Below are 27776 nucleotides of genomic sequence, written 5' to 3' on the forward strand. Positions count from 1 at the left end.
GGTCCAACCCATAATAATGCCGATGTAGTTGTAATTAGAAAACATCCCGAGTGGGTGGACGTGCTGACCGCCTTTCCTTTCTGCCACTGACGCGAAAAAGGATACCCGGACGCGCGCTCCCCGTCTCTTCACCTGGTTTTATCGATCACGGGCAAGTGAGCCCACTGCGACGGTTCAGCATGAGCTAGTTTCATTCCTATGACGGCCGATTTGCTCTTTATCTTCCTATGCCATCCTTCAAACGCGTGCAAGAGTCTGAGGACTCCGAGGACTCCTCTGCCCTATCCGATGCGATCCCTGTTCTGAATGGCGCTGCCTCCCCTCACTCGGTAGGTATGCCCTTCCCGGAAATATTCAAATGAGATCCAGTACGCTGACTGCTGCATGCGACACAGAGGAAACGGCCTCGTACATCGGAGTCGCTCACTACGTCCGAAGGAGAGGATGTCGATCTACACGCGCCCAGATTTTTGTCCGTCGCCGACGATGCGCTTACGGAAGACGAGGAAGAGCTGGAATTGCGTCAAACACAACTCATTCAGGAGAAATACTCCCACCTTGTCGACGAGGCCAACGTCCCCGCCGAGCATGGTATCCTCGAGCGCGTGGAGTGCTACAACTTCATGTGTCACGATCACTTTCACGTGGAGCTCGGGCCCCTGATCAACTTCATTGTAGGCAAAAATGGCAGTGGCAAGAGTGCTATCTTGACCGCGATCACCCTCTGTCTCGGAGGAAAGGCTTCGGCAACCAACCGTGGGCAGAGCCTCAAGAATTTTATCAAGGAGGGCAAGGAGTAAGTCCATCGATGCTGTCTCTGGTAATTCTAAGATCTGACCGAGTCTGGCTTCTTGTTAGGAACGCAACCATTATCATTCGAATCAAAAATCAAGGCGATGGTGCCTACATGCCAGACGACTATGGAAAATCCATTATCGTCGAACGCCATTTCTCCAAGAGCGGTGCAAGCGGATTCAAAATTAAGGCTGAGAATGGCCGTATAGTTTCGACCAAGAAAGCTGAGTTGGATGCTATCACCGATTACTTTTCCTTGCAGATCGACAACCCAATGAACGTGCTCTCCCAGGACATGGCCCGTCAATTTCTCAGCACGTCCAGCCCGGCGGAAAAATACAAATTCTTTGTCAAGGGCGTTCAACTGGAACAGCTGGATCAGGATTACCGATTGATCGAAGAGTCGGTTGACCAAATTGAAGAAAAACTCCGGAATAAGGCACAGGATATCAAGATCTTGGGAAATCGAAGGGATGCGGCGAAGAAAAAATTGGAAATCTCCGATCAGCATGATTCCTTGAGAGAGCGCCTCCGGCTCATCCGGGGTCAAGCGGCCTGGGCCCAGGTAGAGGAACAAGAGAGAGTATGAGGATGCATTCCCATTGTGATTGTCCGTCAGTCTGACCAAAACAGATACGAGACTCTATGAGCGAGGAGCTTTCCAAAGCGGATGTTCTGATAGCATCTGCGGAGGCTGAACTCGGTCGATTCGACGACGCGTTTCAAGATGTTGAACAGGAATCTGAAACAGCGGATGAACATGCTTCGCGAGCTGCACAAGCGCTGGAGGAAGGACAGGGAGAAAAGGACAAAATCAAAGAGAAATTAGATGAGCAGATGAATGCCCGTCATGACCTCCAGGTAATTTTCGTTCAGGGCACTCAACGTTCCTGGCAACATTGCTAACCAATTGTAGGCCGAGCAACGTCAAATCAGGGATTATGTCAAGCGAGCAGACATCCAAGTCCAAGACGCACAGCAAAAGATTGACGACGAGAACCAACGTCTTGCTGATGCGAGCGGTGGGAGCTATGCTCGGAAGCAAGAGGAGTGTGAACAAGCAGCAAACGACGCTGCATCTGCTCGGCGTGAATATGACGAGCATCGCAATGGTGTTGACCAGATACGCGAAGATCTTCAAACTGCTGAGAAGGAAGCAGAGTTGGCGAGGAAGCCTCTTGAACGGAAAAGGAATGATATTGAGCAGGCAGAGACCCGTCTCAGAGCCCTCTCGAGAGAGGACGGACGAACTCAATCCGGTTTCCATGAAAGGATGCCTATGCTTCTGAGAGCCATTCAACAGCAAGAACGATCGTTCGCTACACGTCCAGTCGGCCCAATCGGTCATCACGTTACGTTGCTCAAACCGAAGTGGTCATCGATTTTGGAACATTCTTTCGGTGCTACACTCGGCAGTTTCATCGTGACTTCGAAGCAAGACATGAATCTTCTTTCCAGCATCATGCAACGGGTGAACTGGTAAGCATACAAATATCCTGGTCCTACTCTATATGAGAGCATGTCTAGTCTGACAAGAATTTACGGCAGCCAATGTCCAATTCTCATTGGGCGGGGCGGTCACCTCGATACATCTGCCCACGAACCGGACCCTGAATATGATACTGCCTTGCGGGTTCTCCAAGTAAGAAGTTTATATGGCTGAAATATCGCGAGCTTGCTAACACCCTGCAGATTGATAACGAATTAGTACGCCGACAGTTGATTATCAACCACGGAATAGAGCAAATGCTGTTGATTGAGAGCTTAGATGAAGCGACCTCTGTGCTCTTCGATGGCCAGCGCCCAAGGAACGTGAAACGATGCTTTTGCATCGATGCAAAAGATCGCCGCCGAGGAATGCATCTCTCATACACCCGAGCTGGCGAACCAACCCAGTCTCCCGTACCCATGTATCGTGGCAATCCCCGGATGAAATCGGACCTCGCCTCCCAAATCAGGTAAAATATCCAGTCGACATGAATTTTTACATTGCGCTCAATATACTAACCCGTTTTCGACTTACAGTGTGCAGAATGAAGTGGTCCAAGACCTCAAGCGTGAAGCGAACGAGCTGGAACAACAATTGCGATCAGCTCGTGCCCGAGTCGAGGCTTGTAAGCAGGCGCAGATAAGGCATGGAAGGAGGGAGAAAGAGTTGCAAATCAATATGCAGAGAATGGAAGACCATGCAGAAGCCCTCAAAGATGCCCTAGACAAAGAAAATGTCGAAGATGGGCATATTGATGCGCTTCACGCAGCCCTGAGGGAAGCTGAACACGAGAAGCGGATTAACGAGGGGTCCTACCAGGATAGCGTTGCGGCCATGAGCGCAATGATGCAGACCCTGAAGGAGATTCGGCGAGAATTGCAGGCCAAGGATGGCGAACTCTCAGAGCTGCAAGAAAATTCTCGAGTGGCTGAGAGTGAGAAGGCGCGCGTGGCTGACAAGCGCCGTAAGATTCTCAGCGACAAGAATGCTGCCGTTGAACGCATCAATGGTGATAAGCGTGACAGAGCGCGGATCCACGAAAAGCGCGAACAGCTCGCTGCACGAGTTGTCGATTACAATGAAAAGGCCAGCATGGTCTGCGCTCGCGTTCCTGTCGATGAAAGAGAAACTCCGGCGAGCTTGGACTTGAAACTGGAGACATTGAATCGGGATCTCCAGCGGTACAATCAACAGTATGATTTTTTGATCCTAGCAGCCTCCGGGGGGTTCGTACTTGCTAACTCCATTTAGGCTTGGGGCATCACGAGATGAGATCGCTGCGGAAGCTGGCAGAACAGAATCTGCTTACCTGCGGGCCAAGAAACAGGTGGAGGAATTGACAGCACTGGCTCAGGTATGTTCCGGCAACTTTGTGATTCTCTTTGTCTAACGCATTCTTGTCCAGATGTTCAAAGACACCCTGGAGAATCGGAAGAAGCGGTGGGAGATCTTCCGGTCTCACATCTCTTCTCGGGCCAAAGCTCAATTCACATATCTTCTGAGCGAGCGAAGCTTCCGTGGTCGGCTTCTCGCAGATCATACCGGCAAACTCTTGGATTTGCAAGTGGAACCCGATATCACCAAGGACGATGCCACGGGCCGTGGCGCTAAAACACTATCTGGGGGTGAAAAGTCGTTTTCCCAAGTGTGTCTTCTGCTAGCCCTTTGGGAAGCCATGGGATCACCCATCCGCTGCCTCGATGAGTTGTACGTCCCCGAGTCGCTTCCAGTTTCCCTTCTGAGCCTTCTTACTAACTTGTGTAAACAGCGATGTGTATATGGACCATATCAACAGAAGGATGGCCATTGACATGCTTATGATTGCAGCCCGACGGTCAATCGGACGACAGTTCATTCTCATCACCCCTGGAACGAAGACCGACATCACCATCGCTCCGGATGTCCGGGTGAAAGAGTTGGCAGAGCCCGAGCGCGGCCAAACCGCGCTATCGTTCCGGCGATGAGCTTGATCTAGCAGGGCAATCGTTTGAGTTTGATTTTCAGCGCAATAATACCCGTTTGAAGTTCACTACTACTTCCAGGCTGTAGTTAGATCTGTGTCGTAGTCATACTGCAGTATGTAGGCAATGCGGGCATTACCTAAGCGAGAGCGGCGGGGCCGGTGAAAGCGGCTTCAACTTCGCTTTTCTTTCTTCCTCCCCATCACCCTTTAGTTAGTATTCGCACAACCTCTACCTCCCGTGCCAACCAACAACCGGCCCTTCCTGTCCTCTTCATCCCTCTGCTCCCCTTGGGCTTCTTACTACCATACCTACCTGAGAGCCCGTCTCTGGCCTCTCCTGCCACTCCCACAGAAGCCTCGTTTGAGTGGCATCATACGCTTTGACGGTCTGCCTAACGTCTTGACTGCTTTTGATCTGAATCTTCAACTTCTTCGAAGCGACAGCCTACACACCCTCAATTGTCAACCGGAAACCTCTCGAGCGTCAGATACTCCTCTCCGCCGATCAATCACCACCACCCGTTCCCTCACGCAACAACTGCTGGCAACAAAAATCCAACAACCTCCTTCAATATCACCTGAGTCCAGCCTCGAAATTTCTTGCTCCTCTTCTCCACACACGGTCCGTTCGACCTCCTTGAAATCGAATTCCTTTTTGAGGTCCTCGCAAACCCTCCATCCACCCCCTGCCTCTCCCATATTCTATCACCATGGCCGACGCGCTTGCCTCCCAACTCAGTAACACCAAGCTAGGGTGAGTTGGAAACCCCCACTGGTTTTTCGTTTCTGGCGGATATTAATTCGGTCTCTAGGGAACACCCAGACGCAAAGCTTCAGGACTCCCTCAACCTACCCCCCAAAGATGCCCGACCCCAAACTGAGGTTTGTCTTACTCGGGAACAACCTGGGTACAACATGTAACTAAAAATTGTCGCAGGATGTCACTGCTACCAAGGGCCTCGAGTTCGAGGATTTCTACATCAAACGTGAACTGATGATGGGCATTTTTGAGGCTGGATTTGAGAAGCCTTCTCCCATCCAAGAAGAGACGATACCCGTTGCCCTCACGGGCAGAGATATTTTGGCTCGAGCAAAGAACGGTACAGGCAAAACAGCCGCCTTCGTCATCCCCACTCTAGAGCGCATCAATCCTAAGAGCACCAAGACTCAGGCACTCATTTTGGTACCCACGAGAGAACTTGCCCTTCAAACATCTCAAGTCTGCAAGACCCTTGGGAAACATCTCGGGATCAACGTCATGGTTACCACTGGTGGAACAGGTTTGATGGACGATATTATTCGGCTGAATGATGCTGTCCATATCCTTGTCGGAACTCCCGGTCGGGTGCTTGACTTGGCCAGCAAAGGTGTTGCCGACCTGTCGGAGTGCCCAACCTTTGTCATGGATGAGGCAGACAAGCTTCTGTCCCCTGAGTTCACACCAGTCATCGAGCAACTTTTATCGTTCCACCCCAAGGATCGCCAGGTCATGCTCTTCAGCGCTACATTCCCCATGATTGTGAAGTCCTTCAAGGACAAGCACATGCGCAACCCTTATGAGATCAACCTGATGGACGAACTCACTCTGCGGGGTATCACTCAGTACTATGCCTTCGTTGAGGAGAAGCAAAAGGTTCATTGCCTCAACACCCTTTTCTCCAAGCTCCAGATCAACCAATCGATCATTTTCTGCAACTCGACCAATCGTGTGGAGCTTTTGGCCAAAAAGATCACGGAACTGGGTTATTCGTGCTTCTATTCTCATGCGCGAATGCTCCAGCAGCACCGCAACCGTGTCTTCCACGATTTCCGAAACGGCGTGTGCCGCAATCTGGTCTGTTCGGACTTGCTTACCCGTGGTATTGATATCCAAGCTGTCAACGTTGTCATCAACTTCGACTTCCCCAAGAACGCCGAGACCTACCTCCACCGTATTGGTCGCTCTGGTCGCTTTGGTCACTTGGGTCTGGCCATTAACCTCATCAACTGGGATGATCGATTCAACTTGTACAAGATTGAGCAGGAACTGGGTACTGAAATCCAGCCCATCCCTCAAAACATTGACAAGAAGCTGTACGTGTATGATTCCCCGGAGAACATCCCGCGCCCGATCTCCAATCCCGCGGGGCAAGATCCAGCACCCAGCAATGGAGACCGTCAGCCTCGTCGTCAGAACCACCATTCCAATGGCGGACAGTATTACAACCGGGGCCGAGGCAACTATCGCGGCGGCCGGGGGCAAGGCCAACGTCGTGGCGGACACAACGACCCCAACAAAGCGGCTTTTGCTCAAGGTCAGCCAGGCGGTAAGCCGCAGGCGCCCCTCTCCTAAAGCTGCCCCAATTCGAATTGGGTCTTGCGGATTCATCTTCCCAACCCCGAAATGGTTTACGCAGCGGTTGTTCTTGTTCTGATCATGCTTTGATATGTTGTCGTTCTTGCGGTCCTGATGTCTTTTGATTTTCCATCTCGTTCCTTTATTCTGCTGTTTACAGCAGCCTTGTTGCATTGATTTGAGCTCCGAGTTCTTCGTTTGCGGGCATGGAGTCCACTGTCTCGCTATGACCCTGCGATCTCCTCTCTGGTCACGATGCTACACTGTCGGTTATGTGTATCATATTCCCTCCTCCTTTTGTCTTCCATCCTTTTCATGGTTCCGGTTGGTTCATACACTGCCACGGTCACGTTGGGGTTTGGGTGCAAGATTGTTGCATTTTTTTTCGGCGCCGTGGGTGCTCCACGCTCCTTCTCGCCGTCCCACATGGGTGTACATATGCCGATATCGCGCGGCTGTGGCCCGACGGTGTGAAGGACGGATGGCGTTCTGCAGAAGTATCGGTTGATTCTTGGGCGTTCTGTGGAGTCTCGCCAGTGGCTCATATATGATCTGATGCGACTTTCCTCGGCTGGTTTCATTTTTTCTATTCCCCCAATGTTTTTTCAGCGTGTGCCTTCTGGTTTCACTCAGCACACTGCATGATCTCGCCTCACGATTCCCACAACGACTGATACACGCATGCGCTGGCTTCTCGGTGCATTGGCAGTGTTGTCTCTATCCGCGCTTTACTGATTATTCCCGACATCGACTCTACCCTCGATTCTATTTACGCCTATCCTCTACCTTGACAGATATGGTCCACCTATTTCTAATGAGGCTATCCAACATGTTGAGATTATGGGTGGGATCAAGAGTCGACATCCCCCTTGTCGATGAGGACCAACAAAACACCGAACAAAAGAAAAAAACCCCCCTAAAAAAAATTTCAGAGGAGCACTGGATGTAACCCCTTAGCTAGTTAGCTTTGCGTCTTGTGAAATGCCAAAGAGTCCCTCTGATCTGCTTCCGCCCGAAGTCAAGTAGAAAAGCTGCGCAAGTAGGCCTTCTCCCCGCCCGTACTTTCTTTCGTCTTTCAACTCTCCCGGAGGTCCAGCGATATCGGCATTACTCACCCTCACAATGGCGACCACAACCAAGGACCCCAAGTCAAAGGTGCGCATATTAATATCTCCATGCTGAGAATCCCTGCTAAACAAGGGACAGCCCAGCAGCTTGCGGTCCATCCTCGCAGGCTCGACCGCGGGGGCTGTGGAGATCGGTAAGGAGCCCCAAAAACCCCGGGCACAATTGACGTGTGCTGACCTTGCTTCGCAGCAATCACATATCCGGCTGAGTGTATGCTCGTCCCTGTAGTGTGACCCTTTCGACCTGTTCCCGGCTTAATTGAGACACTCTAGTTGCGAAAACACGGACACAGCTCAATCGCCGACTAGCGGAAGGCCAGAAGCTCCCATGGCCGCCGTTTGGAAAGCAGTGGTATGCAGGATGCACGACCTTGATTATTGGGAATTCTTTGAAGGCGGGGATTCGTAAGTCTTCTCGTCTGGAGCCGTCGAGCAGCTGGTGGGATCTCACGCTGACATCGATCTCTCTATTTTCCCAGGATTCGTCGCGTTCGACTCCATTAAAGCGCTTCTTCAGGATGAGAATGGCAAGATTTCCGGTCCAAAGACTGTCGTGGCTGGGTTTGGTGCGGGATTCACCGAGTCTCTGCTAGCTGTCACTCCGTTCGAGAGTATCAAAACTCAGCTGTCCGTGTTACCTGGTCGTGGAATGGTCATTGAAAGGCTGACAATGTATGGCACACTTCAGGATTGATGATCGCAAGTCCGCAAAGCCTCGAATGCACGGTTTCCTGCACGGTAGCAAGATTATTTGGCAAGAACGGGGAATCCGGGGCTTTTTCCAGGGCTTTGTACCCACCACGGCACGACAAGCTGCAAACTCGGCGACCAGATTCACCAGCTATACGACCCTCAAGCAAATTGCGGAGGGCTATGTGGCGCCGGGTGAGAAACTGGGAACCGTGAGCACATTTGCAATTGGCGGAGTAGCCGGTCTCATCACTGTGTATGTCATGCCCTTCGGAATCGGTCTGACCTGGATTGGACTAACATGGAATGACCGAATAACAGCTATGTGACACAACCACTGGATACGGTCAAGACAAGGTTGGTTGAGAAAGCCCTTGACGCCATCAGAGGATACTGAACCCCTTGAACAGAATGCAATCGCTCGAAGCCAGTAAGAATTACAAGAACAGTTTCGTCTGCGCGGCAAGGATTTTCAAGGATGAAGGGATCTTGACCTTTTGGTCTGGGGCCGTGCCACGCTTGGCACGGCTGATCCTGAGCGGAGGAATTGTGTTTACTATGTTCGTCTCCTGGCACTGTCTGGGTCTGTCCCGTTGGCTAATTGGATGCAACAGGTACGAGAAGAGTATGGAGTTGCTGGACGTGGCGGATCCAGAGCGGAAATACATCTGAGATGGGTTTGCTTTTCAACAAAGAGTGTTCGATATACAATACATGGTATTCCTGTTCTTATACAATCATTTCTGCTGCTGCTTGGTCTGCTCCTCGACCACCATCGCCTCGACCTCGCGATCAGTCAGCCAAGTGCGCACGCTGTCCATCACAGTCTCCAGGCCGTCGCCTCCATCCATTACGTTGTCCAGATTGTGGATGGTGATGCCACTGCGATGGTCTGTGCAGCGAGCTTGGTTAAAGTTATATGTCCGGATCTTGTCGCCGCGACCCATCTTGGCCACTCCACCCATTGCACCTCTTCGAAGGACCATTATTTCCTGCTCCCGGGCTTCCTGTCGAGCTTCAGCGATCTTTGCGCGCAACACCTGCCAAGCTTTTTTGCGATTCGCCTGCTGGGACCGTGAATCCTGCATAGAGACCACGGTTCCCGTTGGAATATGGGTGAGCCGAATGGCCGATTCGGTCTTGTTCACGTGTTGTCCGCCAGCACCACTGGCTCTCATCTTCTCCGTACGAACCTCTTGCGGGTCGATATAGTAGTCACTGTTCGGGTCCTCGAAATTCAAGGCACTGTCCGTGCTACTCCCGTCTTCGGGAAAGCTGGGCAGGACCAGTACGCTGACGGCGCTGGTGTGAGTGCGGCCCTTGGCTTCGGTGGCAGGCACTCGTTGCACTCGGTGGACCCCCGTTTCGGTCCGTAATAGGTCATATGCCCCCTCGGTCTCGACCTCTATCACACCCTCTGCCAAACGGTCCTCGCCCGTGCTGCTATCACTATCTTGCTTGATGATGGTCGGTCGAAGGCCCCGTCGAGAGCAGAGAGCCATGTACATTCGTAACATCTCAAAAGCAAAGAGGCCTGCCTCGTCGCCGCCAGCGCCGGGTCGGATTTCCAGCAGGCAAGGGAGGTCCGCAAATGGGTGTCGGGGGATCAATGACTGTTTCAATCGGTCGGAGATCGTGAGTAACGAGGCCTTGCTGCTCTCCAGGTCTTCTATCGCCAACGAGTGCAGCTCCGTGTCGGTGTCCGGATCGTTTAGTAGAGATTTGAGTTCGGTAATTGACTAGGAATGTCAGCTATACCAACGAAGCTCTCAATCGTAGAGAGAACGCACTTCATTCGCCGTGTCCCATTCTCGTAGGACACTTGCGACTGGACCTAGCTCGCCGGCACGCTTTGCGGCTTTCGCATCAAAAGTCTCGCCCAGGCGATCCGAGAGCTGCGCATGTTCGGCTGCAAGGAAGCGAGCGCGGGTGAGTAGAGCCGGAGACAGACCGGGATCATCTGGTGCGGTAGTTATCCAGTGTGAGTGAGTTGACTAACTAACGGTGAGGCGAGATAAATATACCGGTGTGCAGAGCAGCCCGCTGGCGGGGCAGTCGAGGCCCGAGTCTAGTGGACCGCAGCAGACATCGAGCGCATATTGACAGCATGCTTTAGCTGGTGAACCAAATTGCCCAGTCGCGCGACTTGACTATCGGAGTCACGTGGACGGTTCATTATGAGGTATGCGTCTTTCGGGTTCTATTACCAGGCACGGGGCGGCAGCGTGGTAAATTACGTACGCCTGTGTAAAGGCCAGACTGGAGGCGATACTAAGGCCGCATTCCCTCGTCCAACCGATCATTGTCTCCCTTCCACCTCGAATCGCAGGGCCACTCGCTCGACTAGGTGCATAGTATGCTCTTCTCTCCCTAGCATTCATTGTCTCTGCCTATACTTGTGTATTCGACCCATCTGCCTTCAATTCATCGCCATGCGCTTCTCGCTGGAGTCCCTCACGGCCTTACTGGCCTGTGTCTCCGCCAGCTATGCCCTTCAGTCGTCGCCAATAGAACCGGACACACCGGTGTCCGAGCTGATATCCTCGGCAAAAGCCCATCTGGCGAACGGTTCGCCTCGCGAGGCCTTGCCATACTTCGATGCAGCGATCTCGCGGGATCCAACCAACTATATTACCCTTTTCCAGCGAGGCGCAACCTATCTGTCCGTTGGCAAGAACTCTCAGGCTTCCGATGATTTTGATCGGGTCTTGGAGCTCAAGCCGGACTTTGAGAGTGCGCTTATGCAACGATCTCGCCTCAAGGCACGGTCCGCGCATTGGGAGGATGCCCTGCGTGATCTCGAACGCGCTGGGAAACAGTCTTCGACGGAATATCAGGAACTACAGGTGGCGCAGAAGGCTGCGGGTCTGGCTTTCGACGCTGAGAAAAAGGGTGACTGGGAGACTTGTGTCGGACAGGCTAATGAGGCCATCATGAAGGCCAACACAGCCCTGGCCCTACGACAGACGCGGGCACACTGTCGTTTTGAGAGAGGCGATGTGGAAGAAGGCGTTAGCGACCTCGCTCATGTCCTACAAATATCCCCCGGTTCGGTGGAGCCGCATCTACAGATGTCGTCCATGCTGTTCTACTCGTTGGGTGACAGTGAGCGTGGTCTCGCACAAATCCGCAGATGTCTTCACTCAGACCCAGACTCAAAATCTTGTAGTCGCCTTTACAAGAGGGAACGGAAACTTGCGAAGAGCTTGGAGAAACTACACGACTACCTGGGAGCACGCAAGTTCAACAACGCGGTGAATATCATGGTGGGATCCGGTGACGATAAGGGCCTGATCGCCGACGTCAAGGCCGATGTCGCGGAGAGGAAAGAGGCTGGTCATATTCACCCGGCTGCGTCCAATAATCTGTACATCTTCCTCGTCGAGAAGACGTGTGAAGCTTATCGCGAGGTTCGTGGATATCCCCTCATGTCCCACTGGTCTCTTTACTAACTCTGGTGGATGATCAGATGCGCTTGACCAAGAAGGCTGGCCCTTACTGCACAGAATCGCTGCAACTCGTCCCCCACTCTCTTCATGGACTCTTGTTCCAGGCCCAGACCGAACTCAATGAAGACCGATTCGAGGACGCCATTCGCACCCTGAATACGGCCAAGGAACACCATGGTCAATCCCAGGATGTTCAGAGTCTATTGCAAAAAGCACACACGTTGCTGAAGCGCTCGAAACAGAAGGATTACTACAAGGTCTTGGGCGTGAGCCGGGATGCTGACGAACGAACGATCAAAAAGGCCTATCGCCAGCTGACGAAGCAACACCATCCCGACAAGGCTCGGTCGCAGGGGATCACCAAGGAGGATGCGGAGAAGAAGATGGCGTCCATCAATGAGGCTTACGAAGTCCTGAGCGACCCTGAGCTGCGCACGCGGTTCGACAACGGCGACGACCCGAACGACCCCGAGGCCCAACGCAGCAATCCATTCCAAGGCAGCCCCTTCGGGCCCGGTGGCGGGCAGCAATTCTTCTTCCAGCAAGGTGGTCAACAGTTCAAGTTCTCAGGTGGCGGCTTCCCCGGTGGAGGAGGTTTCCCCTTCCGCTGATTCTTGTCTGGTCTCGTCATATCATTGACAACTGGATCTTTTTACATGCATATTCTTGTAGAACATATCGAGGTGTTTGAGAGCGTTTTTCATGGTTCGCGACGTGATATCATTTTGCTCATTTTGCTCATTGTGCTTGGGATCATTTCATTCTTTTGGGGCGATAGCTAATTCACCAATGAATTATCCGTCCTCTTCGTGCTCCATTGCTTCGTATCTTCTCATAACAGCCACGCTTGTCTTGCGATCATGTCCGTGGCGCGTCCGTCAGCGGCACATACCTGACTTGAAAGACCTTCTCCTTGTGCACCGTCCCGTCCTCCTTCTTATCGACGACCCAGATGTACTGGCCAGCGCCGAGACCCAGGGCGCTCAGTGTGCCACCATCATCATCTGACCCGACGGGGATAAACAGCCTGCCCGGCGCCCGGAGCTGCTCGATCAGCACGGGATGGAGCTTCTCGGCCGCCGCGCCGACATGAATAGCGTCGTAGGGCGCTCCCTCCTTCCAGCCGAGACGGCCGTCCGCAGTGATGAACTGCACCTTGCCCGAGTCCAGCAGATGGCGGCCTTGGTCTGACTTGTTCATGTTCTTGCGCGCCGTGTCTACCAGCTCGGGGATGTGGTCGATCCCCACGACCTGCCCCTCGCCCCGGCCAGAAGTACCCAGAACTAGGTTGGCGAATACATGGGTCAGGTATCCGGAGCCGGACCCAATGTCCAGGACGCGCGCACCGGGTTTCAGGTAGTCTACAAGATACTCACAGGCGTGTCCGTGCATGTGCGGCGCGGATATGGTCGCGCCGTGGCCAATGGGCTGCGGCGAGTCCGCGTAGGGGTGCGAGGGCGCGTAGTGTGCGCGGTCAACCTTGGGAGCCCTGGGGTTAGAGACGCCAGTGGGTACAGTCGTCAGTTGATGCTCACGCCGATCATGGCCTCCTTCACTCGCTCGTTCTTGATCAAGCCGCCCTTGAACAGGTTCTCGACCAGCTCGGTGTTGGTCGACCCGGAGCAGTACCACGCCATGTTGCTAACTCTTCGTGAAGCTCGATTCCACGTAAACAAAGTGATCCTGTGCAATGCTTTCCGCATAGGGAGATGCAGAGGCGAAGAAGGGACGAGAGCAGTGCATGACGCCATATCGACTTCGTGGGCTGCACGTGACTTTGTGCTTTATCTGGTATGTAGTTAAGTCTATTATTATTTGTTTGGATTTTTTGCGATGTCGTGGACACGCGCGTAGTCGGCCCATTGGGTGGGTTGGAGTGTTGGTTGTGGAATCGTCGGACTATATTCCCGATATATATATTCTGGGAGGCTTCCTTGTTGATCCTCCACGTCCCCCACTTCCCTATCACCTCTCACCTCCCACCACACCATGGAGGCCGACGCGAAGACCCGGGCCGATGTGGACGGCATGATACTCGACTACCTGGTCTGCATCACCATTGACGCCCTGCTCTCGCAACCCCGCCGACCGGAGCAGGATGTGAACTGGCTGGTGGACGCGGTGCGAGGTATGGAGCGACGGGAAGAAAACAAACCCTATCCCAATCCACGCTGACTGACTCACTGCCAGCCTTGGAGTCGACCATCTCGACTCAACCTGACCCAGATCTGGCCATTAAATTACGACTCTTCTCCGTGGCAGACCTGCATCGTCGCTACATCGCGGCAGCACAGCGCGGCTCGCACGAAGAAACCCGCCCCTCGCTGGCCCTAATCGGGACCGAATTTATGAATCTCTGCCTCGCGGCATCACACAAAGTCTCAGAATCACGCTGGTTCGATATGGGCTCCCGGTTGATCAGCCAAGCTAAGCTGGACGAAGGTCGCACACCTGCGCTTCTGACTTTCAAGAATTGGGCCTCTGGGGAGCCCACCATCGACTCCCAGTGGAAGAGAAAATACACCAAATATGCTGGTACGCGGCTTACTCTCACCGAACTCGATGGCATTGTTCTGGAGTTCTTCTCCGATCTCATGGCTACCCTGGACGCGCCCATTCTCCTCCAGCTCGAGCGGGGGAAGCTGGGAAATCTGAGCCGAGCGGAAACCCAAGAGCTTAAAGCGCGGGTGGGAATGCGATAGACCCAAGCCGACTGTGTCAATTCTCCGAATCGCAGGATCTTGCAAGATGACCTGCTTACTCGTGCCGCGTCTCATCGCAGCGACCATTTCGCCAACCACAAAGCACATAGTCGAGTCCAGCGGACCAGCCTAGCCCACGCGGCCCTAGGGGCCCAATGCGACTGAAACTGGCAGCGGCAGGTGCGATTGCTCCCGCCATGTGTCCACGTCGGCCAGACGAGAAGGATGGATAATAGAATGGGCCAGTTGCTAACGGATGCTGCACCATTGACTGTGGATTATCTACGAAGAATTCAGGCAAGGGACAGTCCAGACAAAAGAACCCCAGCTAATGCAGCTGCCCTTGAACAGGCACTTATATTGTGAAATCTGATAATTTACATGATGCGCAAATGACTGCACAAAGACGCGGATACAACGGGGGCACGACTCACGCCTACCCAAGCAGCATGCGCCGCGGGTCCTCGATGTATTCCTTGATCTTGACCAGGAAAGTCACAGCCTCACGGCCGTCTAGGAGACGGTGATCGTATGTGAGGGCCAGGTACATCATCGGGCGGATCTCGACCTTCCCATTCACGGCCACCGGCTTATCCTTAATGGCGTGGAGACCCAGAACGGCTGCGAGGAGCGTTAATTAGAGATCAAGTATATGGAGGATGGGAATGAACTCACCAGTCTGGGGCAGGTTGATGATGGGAGTGCCCATCAGGGAGCCAAAGACACCACCCTAGTTCAGTTAGAATATATGTGGCATACAAGGGTTCCGTATAATCTACTCACGTTGCTGATGGTGAACGTGCCACCGGCCATATCCTCAATGGTCAACTTGTTGTCGCGAGCCTGTACAGACACTTGTTAGGAAACGAGGCCTCATGGAAGCGGCGAGGAGTGGCTTACCTTCTTGCCCAGGTCGGCGATCGCTTTCTCAATACCAACCAGGTCCATGCTCTCCGTGTTGCGCACGACAGGCGTCACAAGGCCCTTCTCGGTGGCGACAGCAACGCTAATGTCGACATAATCCCGGTAAACAATGGTGTCACCGCCATTGGGGCCCTCAATCGAGGCATTGACTGCAGGGACATCCTTCATGGCCAAGACACAAGCGCGGGAGAAGGCGCTCATGAATCCCAGCTTCACTCCGGTCTTCTTGAGCACGTCATCCTTGTAGAGCTTGCGGAACTCCATCAGAGACGACATGTCCACTTCATTGAACGTGGTGAGGGACGCTGCAGTGTTCTGGGACTGCTTCAGGCGCTCGGCAATCCGCAGGCGCATCCGGTTCATCTTGACGCGGCGCTCTTCACGGCTGCCAAACGCAGGCGTGGACTCGGTAGCACCCTGCGACTTGGGGGCTTCCGACTTGGCCGGCTTGGGCTTCTCTGCAGGGGCCGGCTTCGACGCCTGTGGTTCCTTGGACTTCTCGGGCTCCGCGGGCTTGGCCTGCTCCTTTGGCGCCTGGGGCTTCTCAGCCGCGGGCTCCGCGGGCTCCGCGGGCTTCTCAGCACCCTCATCCTTCTTCTCGGGAGGAGCGCCGCCCAATTCCAACTTGACGATATCCTGTCCGACCGTGACGGTGTCTTCCTCACTCACAAGGAACTCCTTGATCGTACCAGACTCCGGGGCGTTGACCGCAACGTCAATCTAACAAGCAAGAAACGAGATGTTAGGGGGAAAGTGTTATTGGGATTGTGGATGTAAACAGGACATACCTTGTCAGTCTCAATGGTGGCGATTTCCTCATCGCGTTCCACGAAGTCACCAATTTCTGGATGAAATTAGTATAGTAAGGCAATCAGAGTGTAGAGGAGTTGTACGTTTTGAGAACTGCTTCAGGGTACCCTCTGTGATCGACTCGGCCATCTGCGGGACCTTGACGATGGAGTCGGCTGGTGCGTATAACATTAGCACCCATTGCTCGGCATAGGGATGGAGACGCAATGTGTTTACCATAGGTCCGGACCTGGTGAGCGCCCAGCGGCGCGAGAGCAAGTCGGGCATTGATGCTATTATTGTCCACACGTCAATCATTGCGCCCGACACAGCTGAATGGCGGAAGTTTTCTTACCCCGATGACGACACCTGGAGCAAACCGGAAGATTTGGACGAGACATTGAGGGCCGATCTTTGCGAAGTGAAAGTCGACAGGCCCTTGAGATTGCAGCGAAGCTGGCCAGGAGCTCGGGGAGCCCTGGACACGGCAGTAAGGCGCTGGCCGGACAGGCGGCACACGGGCAATCGAGAAGCCATGGTGGAAGGCAAAACAAGAAGAAGAGAGCGCAAGCAGGGAACAAGGAACTCAGGGAAGGACAATGGATCCCTATTTATGGTAGGGTGTAGAAGTCAAAGTAACAAGCTGGCCGGGCCGAAAGTACCGGGAAATCCCTTGGGTTTGGGAGGATTACAGATTCTCTCTCGCCCGGCAACGACGCACGGAGTCAGCGGGATACGGCGGGCGGAAAGACCACCTGCGCAGTTTTCCCACCACGAATGTAGCATCTGTCGGTTGGTCCCCATTTCCCCATCCACCACCACCACCACCGCCATTCTGAAGAGTGCATTCTCGGTGTCAATTGCACCTCTCGCCCGCACATTGCTCACCAATCGCTCAGCACAACACATCATGTCCACCGCCGCTGTGAGGTGCGCCACTCGTCCTTTCCTCCGGCCTTTCCGACGGACTAGCCCGATCCTGACATTTCTCACGATATAGGTCACTCTACCGGCGGTCATTGAAGCTGGCACTGGACTGGGCTGTCCATCGCCAGGTGTGGCGGGGGCAGGCGGTCTACATCCGGAGCCTCTTCGAGGCAAACAAGGATATTCGCGATCCCCGACAGCAGCAGGTGCGCAGACCCCCCAATAAATGCTTTCTACGAGCCACCTTCTGACTGATAGAATGTGCAGGTTCTATTGCGTGAGACCGAGAAACTGCTGCAGAGCTGGAAGCACCCCGATCCCTATCGGGCCCCGACAGCCCCTGGTGGTATGTCCCTGATATTGGCATTACCCTCTGTGTGGACCCGCATCAATAACACTGGCTACAGGAAACAAATGGGAGCGGAATCTGCCGGCTCGTATTCTACCATGTACGCTGATCTTCTCATTTGGTGGAGGTACATACTGACTGATCTAGATGCCGAGAGCCCGGGGGCTCACTGATGGGAGGAGTCGATTTTTGGGGTGGTGTGTGTATATGTACTAGCAAATGCTGAACTACCAGGCGCGTCGAATTGTTTATCTCGGCTATTGTTCTGACGCGTATACTGTTGAATGTTACTTTTTCTATATTCACGGCCAACGCGCCCGTTAGACTACGATCGAAACCCAAACTTTTACTGGAAGAAAAACAAGAATGATCACAGGAAGCACCAGTTATGTCGATGGACCTAGAGTCTTCATTGAGAAGGGTCTATTACCCAGGGCTAGAATCCGAAAGTTGAAATCCCTCGAACTAGCAGTTCGTCGGTATCATTCCATGTCCGTAGACATAATGTACAACCAGGAAATTGATGAAAAAGAAAACGCAGAGCCATAACGTGCCCATCCCATGAAACCCCATTATCGTGTCAATGAACCGAATCCACGCCGGAAAAGAAAACAAACAACCCGTGAAAAAGAGACCCGTTTACAGCTCCTGGCTGCCCTTGCCGGCCTTGGGGGTCTTCTTGGGGAGGAGGTCTGAAAGAAAGACGTTAGACAAAAAGAGGTGGATTTCAGGATGGAAAGGCAACATACTCTGGTGGATGTTGGGCAGAACACCACCCTGGGCAATGGTGACGTGACCCAGGAGCTTGTTCAGCTCCTCATCGTTGCGGATGGCGAGCTGGAGGTGACGGGGGATGATACGAGTCTTCTTGTTGTCACGGGCAGCGTTGCCAGCCAACTCGAGGATCTCAGCAGCCAGGTACTCAAGCACGGCCGCGAGGTAGACGGGCGCACCGGCACCGACACGCTGAGCGTAGTTGCCCTTGCGGAGCAGACGGTGAACACGGCCGACGGGGAACGCCAGACCAGCCTTGGACGAACGGCTGAAAAGTCATTGATGTCAGAATGAGGAGACCCAAACAAAAAACCATTGCACCGAGAACTTACGACTGAGCGTTCTTGCTGCCGCTGGCCTTGCCGCCGGATTTGCCTCCAGTCATTTTGATGGTTGGTGTTGGGGGGTTGGGAAAAGAGGTAGAAAGGTTGTTGTTGATAGATGGGAAGTTGGGCGAAGAGAGATGGATGAGGGATCAAGGGCAAAACAGGCGGCAGTTGGACGTGACCAGCACTTATAAGGACGAGGGGGCCACTGACGCGGTGCTGAGTCGCGGACCCAACAGATCACGGTCTCGCTTATCTCACCGACCAATCGCAGCGCGGATCACGGGCCACAATACACCGTGACCATACCAAACGCGTGATCTGGAGCGGTCGGACCCGCGTAACCCACGCAATCATACAGATCATACGCATGCCTGACGGTATTGAAATTCAGCTTCCTTTGTGGTGTTCCCAGATCACTGACCCCTCCGTATAAAGACCCGCGCCTCCCTCGTTACCGCGTTTTCTTCCCTTCCCATCTCTGTTCACTCCCACGCTCCATCCATCTCCATCCATCACTTCCTTCCAACTCCAACCCAACTCTCCCACTTTTTCAACCCACCCATCCATCTCTGTCAAAATGGCCCCCAAGGCTGCTGAGAAGAAGCCCAGCACTGGTGGCAAGGCCCCGGTTGGCGGCAAGGCTCCCGCTGAGAAGAAGGAGGCTGGCAAGAAGACTGCCACCGCTGCCTCCGGCGACAAGAAGAAGCGCGGCAAGACCCGCAAGGAGACCTACTCCAGCTACATCTACAAGGGTGAGTTTCGACGCGTTTCCTCTTGTTATGATGACGCGTTCCTGGCTGACACCTCCATCCAGTCCTCAAGCAGGTCCACCCCGACACTGGTATCTCTACTCGCGCCATGTCCATCCTGAACTCGTTCGTCAACGGTATGTTTCCCTTCTGAACGCGTCTCGTTGGCCTTATTCTGACGCGTGTCTCCAGACATCTTCGAGCGTGTTGCGACCGAGGCCTCCAAGCTCGCTGCCTACAACAAGAAGTCCACCATCTCCTCCCGGGAGATCCAGACCTCGGTGCGGCTGATTCTGCCCGGTGAGCTGGCCAAGCACGCCGTGTCGGAAGGCACCAAGGCCGTCACCAAGTACTCGTCTTCGGCCAAATAAGCGGTTGATATCCATTCGTTTTGCGGGATTGTTTGTTTTTGCTGCCTCCTGATCTATGGGCTTTACAGGCGGTCGGGTACCTGGGTGTTTTGCGGACTTTCTAATGTGTCATGGGACGGTTTCAGTTTTCTTTTCCCCAATGGGCGAAATGTTTCTTTCATGGTTACCTTGAATGCGGTGTAACATAACTCGGGTTTGGGCTGGGTTGCCACCTCCCAACTAGAACACGAAATTCCAAATGCTTGATTGCATTGCATTGATTCTCTCATACTCGTATATCTTACTCTCTAGTCTTCCATGGCATCCGAATCATCCAACACCTCCACTTCATCCAATGCCTCCCTCCGCTCCTGGCCCTGCGTCGGTGGTTTTTCCCGGGGCAAGATGTGAACAATCGGCTGCCCCGACGTTGAGCCGACACGTGTCTTCCAGTCCGTCCAATCGGCCTCGTCTTTGATCAAAAACCCGATCAGCATGCTCGGGTCCATGTCTTTGATGTGAATTCGGCGCAGCCGGCTCGTGTGATAGCTGTCCAATTCCTCTTGCGTGTATGGTTCGTCCGCCCGTCTGGGCAGCAGCGCGGGGCGCGTGAGATGAGGATCAAGGTAAAACAAGTGGTCATCTTGGACGCCTACGAAGTAATGAGATGCTGATGGGCGGCCGCTATCATTCCAGGTCAGTACTTGCTCGTGTCATCGGATGTGGCAACGTACCCTGCGATGCCAACTGATTGCGGATATTGTAGCGCCGCTCGCAGTCCATCCCGATAGACAGGCGTAACATGATCAATGCCCAGTCGAAGTCCCAAGAGGATTAGTGTGGGTTGAATAAGCCCCGCTTCGTCGCAGGCTACTTGGGTGAACTTGTCTTCGTAAACGTCGGACGTATCATTCGTTACATAGACTCTTAGCTTGGGATCTGTGCATTCACCGGAGAGTATTCTATCGCCCCTGTCAGCGATGGATGAGAATCTGTCTCTAGTTGACTTGCACGTACTGGATACACCGGGCCGTTGCGGATGGTCCAAACCATTCCCCGGGATATTTACCACATGACCTCGCGCCACACTGGACAAACTGATGTATTGAGAACGGGGAATCGGGGTGGTCGGTGAACATCGAGATCAGCTTCGATTCTCGGGCAACCTGCTCACCTCTCCGCCAGTCTGTGGTCCGCATTAGCTTCGCTTGGCTTTGAGTTAGGGGGATTATGGCTCACCTCGCCCAAGCGATAAGATGGCGAGCGTATTGGCCAGAAGGCTTTGGCCAGACCGGATCATGCAACCCCACCCAGTATCCGATGTAAACCCTTGCGAGTCCATGAGCTGACTCCGCAGGCGCACGCCCAGCGTCATCGAGGACGCTGCATCTTGTGAGCTGGACTTGGGGATGGGTGTGAAGTTAGAGCGATATGTAATCCAGATCCGTGATTCAAAATCTGTCAGAAAGGCGTCCGGCCAGGTGGTTATGGGGGGACCATTGTGAGATGTAGGTTCAGAGAGGTGTCCAGAAGCGCTGTTGCTAGTGTCTAGTGTCTGGTGGTTAAGGGACTCTTTGCGGCTATCAGTCTCTTGATCTTGTCCTAGTGATACTGCTATTGGTTCGTCTGCGGTATGTTGCGACGGAGCGTATTCTCTGCCCAGGCACCAGATCGGAGCATCGGGGGTTGCGTCATTCTTGGGCTCTGGGTCCCAGAAGTACTGTACGATGCGCTTGCACTTCTCCAGATCGACCCCGGTCATGGCTATGGTTTGGGGATGGGAGAGTGTGGAGTGTGAGGAAGAAAAAGAGTTAGTTGGGGGTGGGTGATGAGAGAAGGTGATATGCCAGCCGGTGGTGATTATATATCTCTGCGCAGCGTACACCTGACACGACAATGTGCCTAGGACGTATACATACAGTGGTCCATTTCTTTTTTTTTAAAACCATATACCAATCTATTGCTATCACCCACGCCCAACACCAATCCCGTCATTCATGCCTAGATTCCCCTTTCTTCAAACCATCTGCTGTTCTATACATACTCCGATGTCCCACCACCAGTACTGCTTCTCTCTCACCGCCCGCGATCCACCCAACTCCAATCTCCCCGAGCGGCGAATCTTTCTCTCCGTACAAAACATGGCCCGCCATGGGAAGACAAAGGCTCGCGCCAAAAGGGCGCCCAGGCCGGACCCTGGTATGAATTACTGACACCTACTCTCCTGGACTGGCCTGCTGACTATCTAAAAACCAACAGGACCATCGCCACCGCGGTTGACGATGCAGCAAGAGGCTCGCAACACCGAAACACATCATCAATGGTGGACCACCAGTCTGCGCCACAAGGCCGTCCAATTCGTGAGCGCTGGAGATCTGGAGCCAAGCGACGAGTTGAAAGACCTCAACCAGATAGCACAGACTGACCAAGCGAAGTCGGAAACGGAGCGCAGAGAGACTGAGGGCGAGCCTGAGCCGCCGACAGATGACTCCACGCCCATATTCTTCATCGACCGAACAGGCCAAAATATCGAGGATACAGGGTTCTCTGTCCCAGAACCACTGCTGGACCGGTCAGACCTGGACACGTCGAGCGAGGACGAGGTCGTGTTTCCCGGACGAAGGAAGCCCCCCCATCGCCGCCATATGCCCCCAATCGACCGGTACGAGTCGAGACCACTGGAGACGAGCTGCAGGAGTTCCTCGACACCTTCGCTGATCGACCCCTGACGTCGGCCACGCCACGGAAGGAAACTGCGCACGCAGATCAGACGCCCGATACCCATCCCACGAGCCATGCCGAGCCTAAACCAAATCAACTATGGAAACTGTACTCGCAGCAGGAGGAAGACATGATCGCCGACTACATCGCCAACATGGACAGTGATTACTGTGACGAGGACACACACTCCACGCTTCCTGAGATAGAAGGAGGTATTACCGTCGACAAAGCCACAACGCAACAAGATCTGTCAATGCAGGTCCCAACGGAACCACCTGGAAATCCCAATACCCAAACCGAAAGTGAAAGCAAAAGTGAAAGCGAGGTTCATGTTCAAAGTTCTATCGATGGTAAGCCACAAAAAACCACCTGGACGGAGAGAGTAACGAGTGATTCTGATATCGAGAAACTAGTTTTGGCAAACATGCATCTCGACCCCGACCTTGCCTCAACCGTTGTATCGGACGAAGACGAGGAAACAGCAGATGAACTAGAGGAGTCTGACCTGAACGAGGACGACGATATGGATACGGTGGACATTGACATGCTCCAGGAGCAACTGGACCGATACACCCGAGCACAAAGAAAGAAACATGGGTTCGTATCGGCAACAGCTTTCGCAGATGCGCTCGAGTCCGACCCCTACTATGGACTTGATATCATGGACTTTAATCGGCCCAGCCTACGGAAAAAGAGCAAGGGAAAGAAGCCGCTTTTTGACCTGGACATCTCCGACAGCGAACTAGAGTTCGAACTGGAGCAGGCATGGGAGAATGATCGGCGAACGAAGAAGATGAAGAAGAAGGAGCGTGAACAGCTACGAGCCGAAGGGCTGTTAGGGAGAAGCACCAAAAGTCCAGATTTGAAGGCCAAGTACCCAAAGGATATGAACATGGAGGAATTGATCACGGAGATGCGGGCGTTCCTCCTGTCGCCGAAGAGCAGGTATGTCCATATAATATCATATCCATCGCTTGTACTCGCTGATTTCCGCCCAGTCTCTCCCTGCCTCCTATGAACAAGCAGCGCCGAAAAATGGTGCACGAGCTGGCACATGTCGTGAGTCTCAAGTCCCAGTCCAAAGGCAACGGGCAGGCCCGATGTCCGATCCTTGTCAAAACTTCCCGCACCCCCGGATACACACGCAAGACCATCTCCAAAGTCGACGAACTCCTGTCCGGGCGGAAGCTCAACCGTCGGTTGTTCAAATCCTGGGGCCAGGATTCATCAAAACCATCCAAGGCCAAACGGGGAGGGGCTTCGAGTGGTCCTGGCGTTTCCTACGTGGATGGAGATGTCGTCGGTGGCTCGGCCCCCGAGATTGGAGCAGAGAATCGTGGCCGAGCCATGTTGGAGAAAATGGGATGGAGTACTGGCACCGCGCTTGGGGCCACCAACAACAAAGGCATCTTGTTGCCGGTGGCGCAGGTGGTGAAGAACACCCGAGCCGGGCTTGGCTGAGCCCACCAGAGAAGACGGCGTGGATGAACTGAGACATGTATGCATACATAATAGAGCAAGCGAATTTTCGTGACATGGGGACAGGGGCCCCGGGCTGTCCATTACCGTCTTTTCTTTCCCTTCCCACCCGTAGACTTCTTTAGCTGTGCGTGGTCGGGGAATTCCCTGATGTGTGCGAACAGTTTCGTTTTCGAGGAAAAAGTTTCATTGCAACTTGTGCATACCGATTCAGCTGACTCGGTGGACTTTTGAAGCGCTTTCTTGGCCCGTTTCTGCTTGGCTTTGCCTACCTTGGCCGGAGGCTCTGGTTCACCCAGCCCAGACGAGGACAGTTGTCGAGATAAGGTGGTCATCGAGTCTTCGGCCTCGGACGCGTCGGAGTGAAGCCTTCTCTCGACAGCTTCCCGAGACGCATAATCGGCATCATCACTGGATGAATCCTGATCCAGGGGGAGGTGTGGTGACTTAGAGGCCACATTATTCTCGTCCTCGTCCTCACGCAGACCAGGCGCTGCATCCAACTGTTCATCGGAATCCACAGATGCAATCTCCCAAGAATCGTTCACACTGGCATCAACTGCGATGGGGTGTTCATCGTTATCACTGGCCACTGTGAGCTGGGACGGAGAGACAGCGTCGTTCAAGTCCAGCTCTCGATCCTGCGCTCTCATCTCGCGGCAGAGCTGCTTCACGGCCTTTAGATGCTTCTTGCTCCGTTCATGTGCCTCAAACTGCTTCTGACTTTTGAATTGCTTGTGACATGCCACACATTCAAAGCTTTCGACTTCACCTTCGGAGCTTTCTTCTTCCTCTTCCTCGGGTTCCTCCTCCGTCCGAGCCCATTCCGGCATGACATGATCGCGCATCTTGGCCTGATTGGCCGCGCGGGACCTGGCGGCTTGGGCAGCCACGGACTGGCGTAGAGTTTCCTGGCGTTGAGCTTCGTTTTGTGCATTAATCTTGTATCGCGGATCGCGCTTCTTGACGAAGGCCACCAGAGACCGGACGGCATCGTTGAATTCGCGAATGCCCTCCTCTCGAAGTCGCTTGTTCTCCTTTTCCATTAAGCGCCGCACGCGACGATCAGGGGCCTCGGAGTAGCGGTATGCGTCCTTCCAAGCAAAGGACTTCCTGGTGGAAAACGCGCTCCAGGCAGCATAGAAGGGCCGCACTATGTCCTCAAAATCATCATCGCGGCTCCCGAAGGAGGGATAATCCACCGTGTCTTGGTTTTCCCATTGGCATGCTATCCTTTCCTCCAGTGCCAGCTGATCGAATTGCTCGCGAAGACCGCCAAAGAAGCCCGCCGAGGAATCGGAGAAGTCCATGCGCGGGCTGAATTTCGAGAAGAGCTTGAGGATATCTTCGGCGGTGGTAATGCGGACATTGTATGAGTGTTGGTCGGCCCCGGCGTCTCGGTTGGTGCCCAGGAAGGCGTCGCTGTGAGAGTCGTACCATGCTCGCTCCTGGGGATCCGCTAGCACCTCGTATGCGGACTGGATCTCGGCGAACAGTCTGGTGGCCTCCTCGACATTCCCATAGTTCCGGTCAGGATGCAGCTCGAGGGCTTTCTTTCGATAGGCCTTTTTGATCCTAACGAGCCCAGTAGATCAGTGTCTGTCCATTCATGTACTGACTGGGTTGACCTACTCGTCGTCCGTTGCCCCGGGGGTCACTCCCAGCAGCTCGTAGTAGTCGACCTTCTGGGTCTCCTGGCCGGAGACCTTTTGGCCGGTCGATTGATATTGGCCCATCGTGGGAAGAAGCAGAAGAGTTGTGTTTGTTCAACTTCGCAACTGTTAACGCACCGAAACGTTACATAAGCACCTTTACCTCACCATTGATCTTGTTCTTTCGCTCTTTCTTCCTCCGTCACTCTTACCCCTTTTCTCTCTAAAGGCATGGTTTTGTCTCTCGTTCACCTCCCAGAAGAGATCCTTCATTCCATCCTCTGCCACTCGCCTCCGGTCTCGGCCGCTGCCTTGGAACAATGCAGCCGCCGCTTCAATCATGTAACCAATGAGCCCTTACTATGGCGTCACTTCTGCCAGACTCATTATCAATTCTGGGATCGGAGGCATGACTTGGCCCGGAAATTAGCCAGCCCTGTCTCATCAGTGGACTGGAAGACGCTCTTCGTGTCAAGATACCGAGTTGACCGCTCGGTTACCCGGCTCCTCGACAGTACTCTGGCCTGCCAGACTGGGCGCATCGACAAGTTTCGGGCCGTTATTGATTATGGATATGATGCCAAAGATACCCTGTGGCGAGAGAGCCAGGTGGAAACGGGGGAGGATCATCTGGCGAGAAGGTGGGCCCGCTCTGCAATGCAACTGATATGATAACTGTTTCCTCGGTGTTGACCGGCGCTTCACGCAAGGTACTATGCTCGAGCGCTATTGACATTCCTCCATCGGAGTATTGCTGTGCCAGAATGGGCCAAACTACGGCGCGGGGAGTCGGTGTCGCTCGATCGAGCGTTGGGCTGTTTTGACCTATTTGTACCGGAGACTGGGTGTGGCGATCTGGACGAGGTGAGTACTCCCCTATTGCTTCGTGGACTTAAATCTCACAGCGACACAGATCAGAGGCTTGCTGGATGAGATTACGAAGCGATTCATCTCCTCCAATCCAGATTTCAGCCTTTTAAGCCCTCGTGACCAGGCACTGGCCATTGCATCGTGGCTGCGGACGAATGATTTCACCGGCATTGAGCCAGGGCGAGAGTATTACTCTTTGGAACATAACTTTCTTGGTTTAGCCTTGCAAAGCCCGGGACACAACTCACTTCCACTGATCTCAGCGGCGATATACTGCTACGTGGCCCAGAGGCTTCACCTGGATGCTCGTCCTTGCGGGTTCCCATTCCATGTGCATGTCATCATTCGTCCACAACCGGGGTGCGATATGGATGGTCGCACTATGGCGGAGACCGAGGAAGAAGAGCCGATGTATCTGGATCCGTTTCGGGGCGCCCGAGAGACTCCCGTTTTAGATCTACGAAACCAACTGACCTTCCTTGGGGCACCCAGCACGCACCAGCCTGCTCTTCTGGGGGATTCTCCGACCTCGGATATAATTCTGCGCTGCGGCAAAAACATCTTGAACTCGGTCTATTCAATGCCTAATTCAAACTCTCACACCACTCCCGTAGACATGGTCAGTGCCAAATATGCTGCGCTATGGTCAATCATGCTCCTCTCGGGCGATGCTCGGCGGATGGACCTCCGGCACCAATTGCCGTTGCTTATGGAAATGTTTGCCACTGATTTCCCCTCTGATATTTTTTTGGTGGAGCAGTATATCGTGCCTCTCTTTGACGGCCTCTTTGAACATGAACACATATTGGAAAGCCTTCACGTTATGCGAGCAGTGGATGAGATCCCCAAGCAGGTTCGAAAACGCAGCGCAGGGAACAAGCACATCCGATACCGAGTGGGCCAGGTATTCCGGCATCGTCGCTACCAATATCGAGCCATCATCACTGGTTGGGATTCGGAATGCGGCGCTGGAGAGCAGTGGATGAGAAGAATGGGCATTGATCGCCTCCAGGCTGGTCGGCATCAGAGCTTCTATCACGTCCTGTAAGCTTGTTGACCCCTATCTGCGGAATGGCGGAACTGACCCTCTTCTTTAGGGTGGAAGATCGGAGTGTTCGCTATGTGGCGGAGGAGAATATCGAACTCATCCTGCCGCATGTCAGCGAACTGCCCGAGAGCCTGATGACCATTGCCGGGAAGCACTTTAAGCGATGGGATGAAGATGCCAGGACATTTGTGAGCAATGTGCGCGATGAATATCCGGAGGACTGAAAGCAATAAATTCAATAATAATACATCTTTTTACACGCGGT

General features: G+C 53.7%; 15 protein-coding genes across 15 annotated transcripts; 9 read left to right on the forward strand and 6 right to left on the reverse strand.

Moving 5' to 3' along the window:
* Window positions 1-227: 227 nt before the first annotated feature.
* N7510_001015 (DNA repair protein SMC6) lies at window positions 228-4248 on the forward strand (the record flags this gene model as incomplete). The annotated part of the gene is made up of 11 exons (XM_056972942.1): window positions 228-329; window positions 396-796; window positions 859-1378; window positions 1429-1656; window positions 1712-2274; window positions 2323-2437; window positions 2488-2753; window positions 2821-3477; window positions 3536-3638; window positions 3690-3991; window positions 4053-4248. 11 exons carry the CDS (start codon window positions 228-230, stop codon window positions 4246-4248), a joined length of 3453 nt encoding a protein of 1150 aa, XP_056838059.1.
* Window positions 4249-4957: 709 nt separating this feature from the next.
* On the forward strand, window positions 4958-6579 carry dhh1 (DExD/H-box ATP-dependent RNA helicase DHH1; the record flags this gene model as incomplete). Its single annotated transcript, XM_056972943.1, has 3 exons — window positions 4958-5001; window positions 5060-5129; window positions 5185-6579. The coding sequence occupies 3 exons, from the start codon at window positions 4958-4960 to the stop codon at window positions 6577-6579; spliced, it is 1509 nt and encodes a 502-aa protein (XP_056838060.1).
* Window positions 6580-7704: 1125 nt separating this feature from the next.
* Window positions 7705-9071, forward strand: N7510_001017 (putative mitochondrial tricarboxylate transporter (Ctp); the record flags this gene model as incomplete). Its single annotated transcript, XM_056972944.1, has 9 exons — window positions 7705-7737; window positions 7789-7843; window positions 7900-7920; window positions 7983-8114; window positions 8189-8336; window positions 8398-8655; window positions 8721-8756; window positions 8810-8959; window positions 9014-9071. 9 exons carry the CDS (start codon window positions 7705-7707, stop codon window positions 9069-9071), a joined length of 891 nt encoding a protein of 296 aa, XP_056838061.1.
* A 65-nt stretch (window positions 9072-9136) lies between these two features.
* Window positions 9137-10780, reverse strand: N7510_001018 (putative mitochondrial translation release factor (RF-1); the record flags this gene model as incomplete). The annotated part of the gene is made up of 4 exons (XM_056972945.1): window positions 9137-10138; window positions 10190-10359; window positions 10424-10467; window positions 10641-10780. The coding sequence occupies 4 exons, from the start codon at window positions 10778-10780 to the stop codon at window positions 9137-9139; spliced, it is 1356 nt and encodes a 451-aa protein (XP_056838062.1).
* Window positions 10781-10831: 51 nt separating this feature from the next.
* On the forward strand, window positions 10832-12459 carry N7510_001019 (DnaJ and TPR domain protein; the record flags this gene model as incomplete). Its single annotated transcript, XM_056972946.1, has 2 exons — window positions 10832-11809; window positions 11869-12459. 2 exons carry the CDS (start codon window positions 10832-10834, stop codon window positions 12457-12459), a joined length of 1569 nt encoding a protein of 522 aa, XP_056838063.1.
* A 247-nt stretch (window positions 12460-12706) lies between these two features.
* N7510_001020 (protein-L-isoaspartate O-methyltransferase) lies at window positions 12707-13599 on the reverse strand (the record flags this gene model as incomplete). The annotated part of the gene is made up of 2 exons (XM_056972947.1): window positions 12707-13327; window positions 13384-13599. The coding sequence occupies 2 exons, from the start codon at window positions 13597-13599 to the stop codon at window positions 12707-12709; spliced, it is 837 nt and encodes a 278-aa protein (XP_056838064.1).
* A 238-nt stretch (window positions 13600-13837) lies between these two features.
* On the forward strand, window positions 13838-14550 carry N7510_001021 (uncharacterized protein; the record flags this gene model as incomplete). Its single annotated transcript, XM_056972948.1, has 2 exons — window positions 13838-13976; window positions 14039-14550. The coding sequence occupies 2 exons, from the start codon at window positions 13838-13840 to the stop codon at window positions 14548-14550; spliced, it is 651 nt and encodes a 216-aa protein (XP_056838065.1).
* Window positions 14551-14986: 436 nt separating this feature from the next.
* Window positions 14987-16800, reverse strand: N7510_001022 (uncharacterized protein; the record flags this gene model as incomplete). The annotated part of the gene is made up of 7 exons (XM_056972949.1): window positions 14987-15171; window positions 15226-15280; window positions 15334-15393; window positions 15451-16194; window positions 16263-16318; window positions 16368-16422; window positions 16633-16800. The coding sequence occupies 7 exons, from the start codon at window positions 16798-16800 to the stop codon at window positions 14987-14989; spliced, it is 1323 nt and encodes a 440-aa protein (XP_056838066.1).
* A 373-nt stretch (window positions 16801-17173) lies between these two features.
* On the forward strand, window positions 17174-17712 carry N7510_001023 (NADH dehydrogenase [ubiquinone] 1 beta subcomplex subunit 9; the record flags this gene model as incomplete). Its single annotated transcript, XM_056972950.1, has 5 exons — window positions 17174-17193; window positions 17264-17396; window positions 17458-17536; window positions 17598-17639; window positions 17687-17712. 5 exons carry the CDS (start codon window positions 17174-17176, stop codon window positions 17710-17712), a joined length of 300 nt encoding a protein of 99 aa, XP_056838067.1.
* A 466-nt stretch (window positions 17713-18178) lies between these two features.
* On the reverse strand, window positions 18179-18698 carry N7510_001024 (histone H2A; the record flags this gene model as incomplete). The annotated part of the gene is made up of 3 exons (XM_056972951.1): window positions 18179-18231; window positions 18289-18581; window positions 18646-18698. The coding sequence occupies 3 exons, from the start codon at window positions 18696-18698 to the stop codon at window positions 18179-18181; spliced, it is 399 nt and encodes a 132-aa protein (XP_056838068.1).
* Window positions 18699-19219: 521 nt separating this feature from the next.
* N7510_001025 (histone H2B family protein) lies at window positions 19220-19762 on the forward strand (the record flags this gene model as incomplete). Its single annotated transcript, XM_056972952.1, has 3 exons — window positions 19220-19394; window positions 19457-19528; window positions 19584-19762. 3 exons carry the CDS (start codon window positions 19220-19222, stop codon window positions 19760-19762), a joined length of 426 nt encoding a protein of 141 aa, XP_056838069.1.
* Window positions 19763-20049: 287 nt separating this feature from the next.
* Window positions 20050-21503, reverse strand: N7510_001026 (cysteine protease ATG4; the record flags this gene model as incomplete). The annotated part of the gene is made up of 4 exons (XM_056972953.1): window positions 20050-20425; window positions 20476-20703; window positions 20759-20927; window positions 20981-21503. 4 exons carry the CDS (start codon window positions 21501-21503, stop codon window positions 20050-20052), a joined length of 1296 nt encoding a protein of 431 aa, XP_056838070.1.
* A 379-nt stretch (window positions 21504-21882) lies between these two features.
* On the forward strand, window positions 21883-23923 carry N7510_001027 (uncharacterized protein; the record flags this gene model as incomplete). The annotated part of the gene is made up of 4 exons (XM_056972954.1): window positions 21883-21940; window positions 22001-22347; window positions 22416-23407; window positions 23461-23923. 4 exons carry the CDS (start codon window positions 21883-21885, stop codon window positions 23921-23923), a joined length of 1860 nt encoding a protein of 619 aa, XP_056838071.1.
* A 101-nt stretch (window positions 23924-24024) lies between these two features.
* Window positions 24025-25677, reverse strand: N7510_001028 (putative C2H2 finger domain protein; the record flags this gene model as incomplete). Its single annotated transcript, XM_056972955.1, has 2 exons — window positions 24025-25516; window positions 25574-25677. The coding sequence occupies 2 exons, from the start codon at window positions 25675-25677 to the stop codon at window positions 24025-24027; spliced, it is 1596 nt and encodes a 531-aa protein (XP_056838072.1).
* A 147-nt stretch (window positions 25678-25824) lies between these two features.
* N7510_001029 (uncharacterized protein) lies at window positions 25825-27735 on the forward strand (the record flags this gene model as incomplete). Its single annotated transcript, XM_056972956.1, has 4 exons — window positions 25825-26234; window positions 26304-26457; window positions 26507-27507; window positions 27561-27735. 4 exons carry the CDS (start codon window positions 25825-25827, stop codon window positions 27733-27735), a joined length of 1740 nt encoding a protein of 579 aa, XP_056838073.1.
* Between the last annotated feature and the right edge of the window lie 41 nt (window positions 27736-27776).

This window comes from Penicillium lagena (assembly GCF_028827675.1).
Source record: "Penicillium lagena strain IBT 129212 chromosome Unknown utg000001l_segment0_segment0, whole genome shotgun sequence".
NCBI lineage: Eukaryota > Fungi > Ascomycota > Eurotiomycetes > Eurotiales > Aspergillaceae > Penicillium > Penicillium lagena.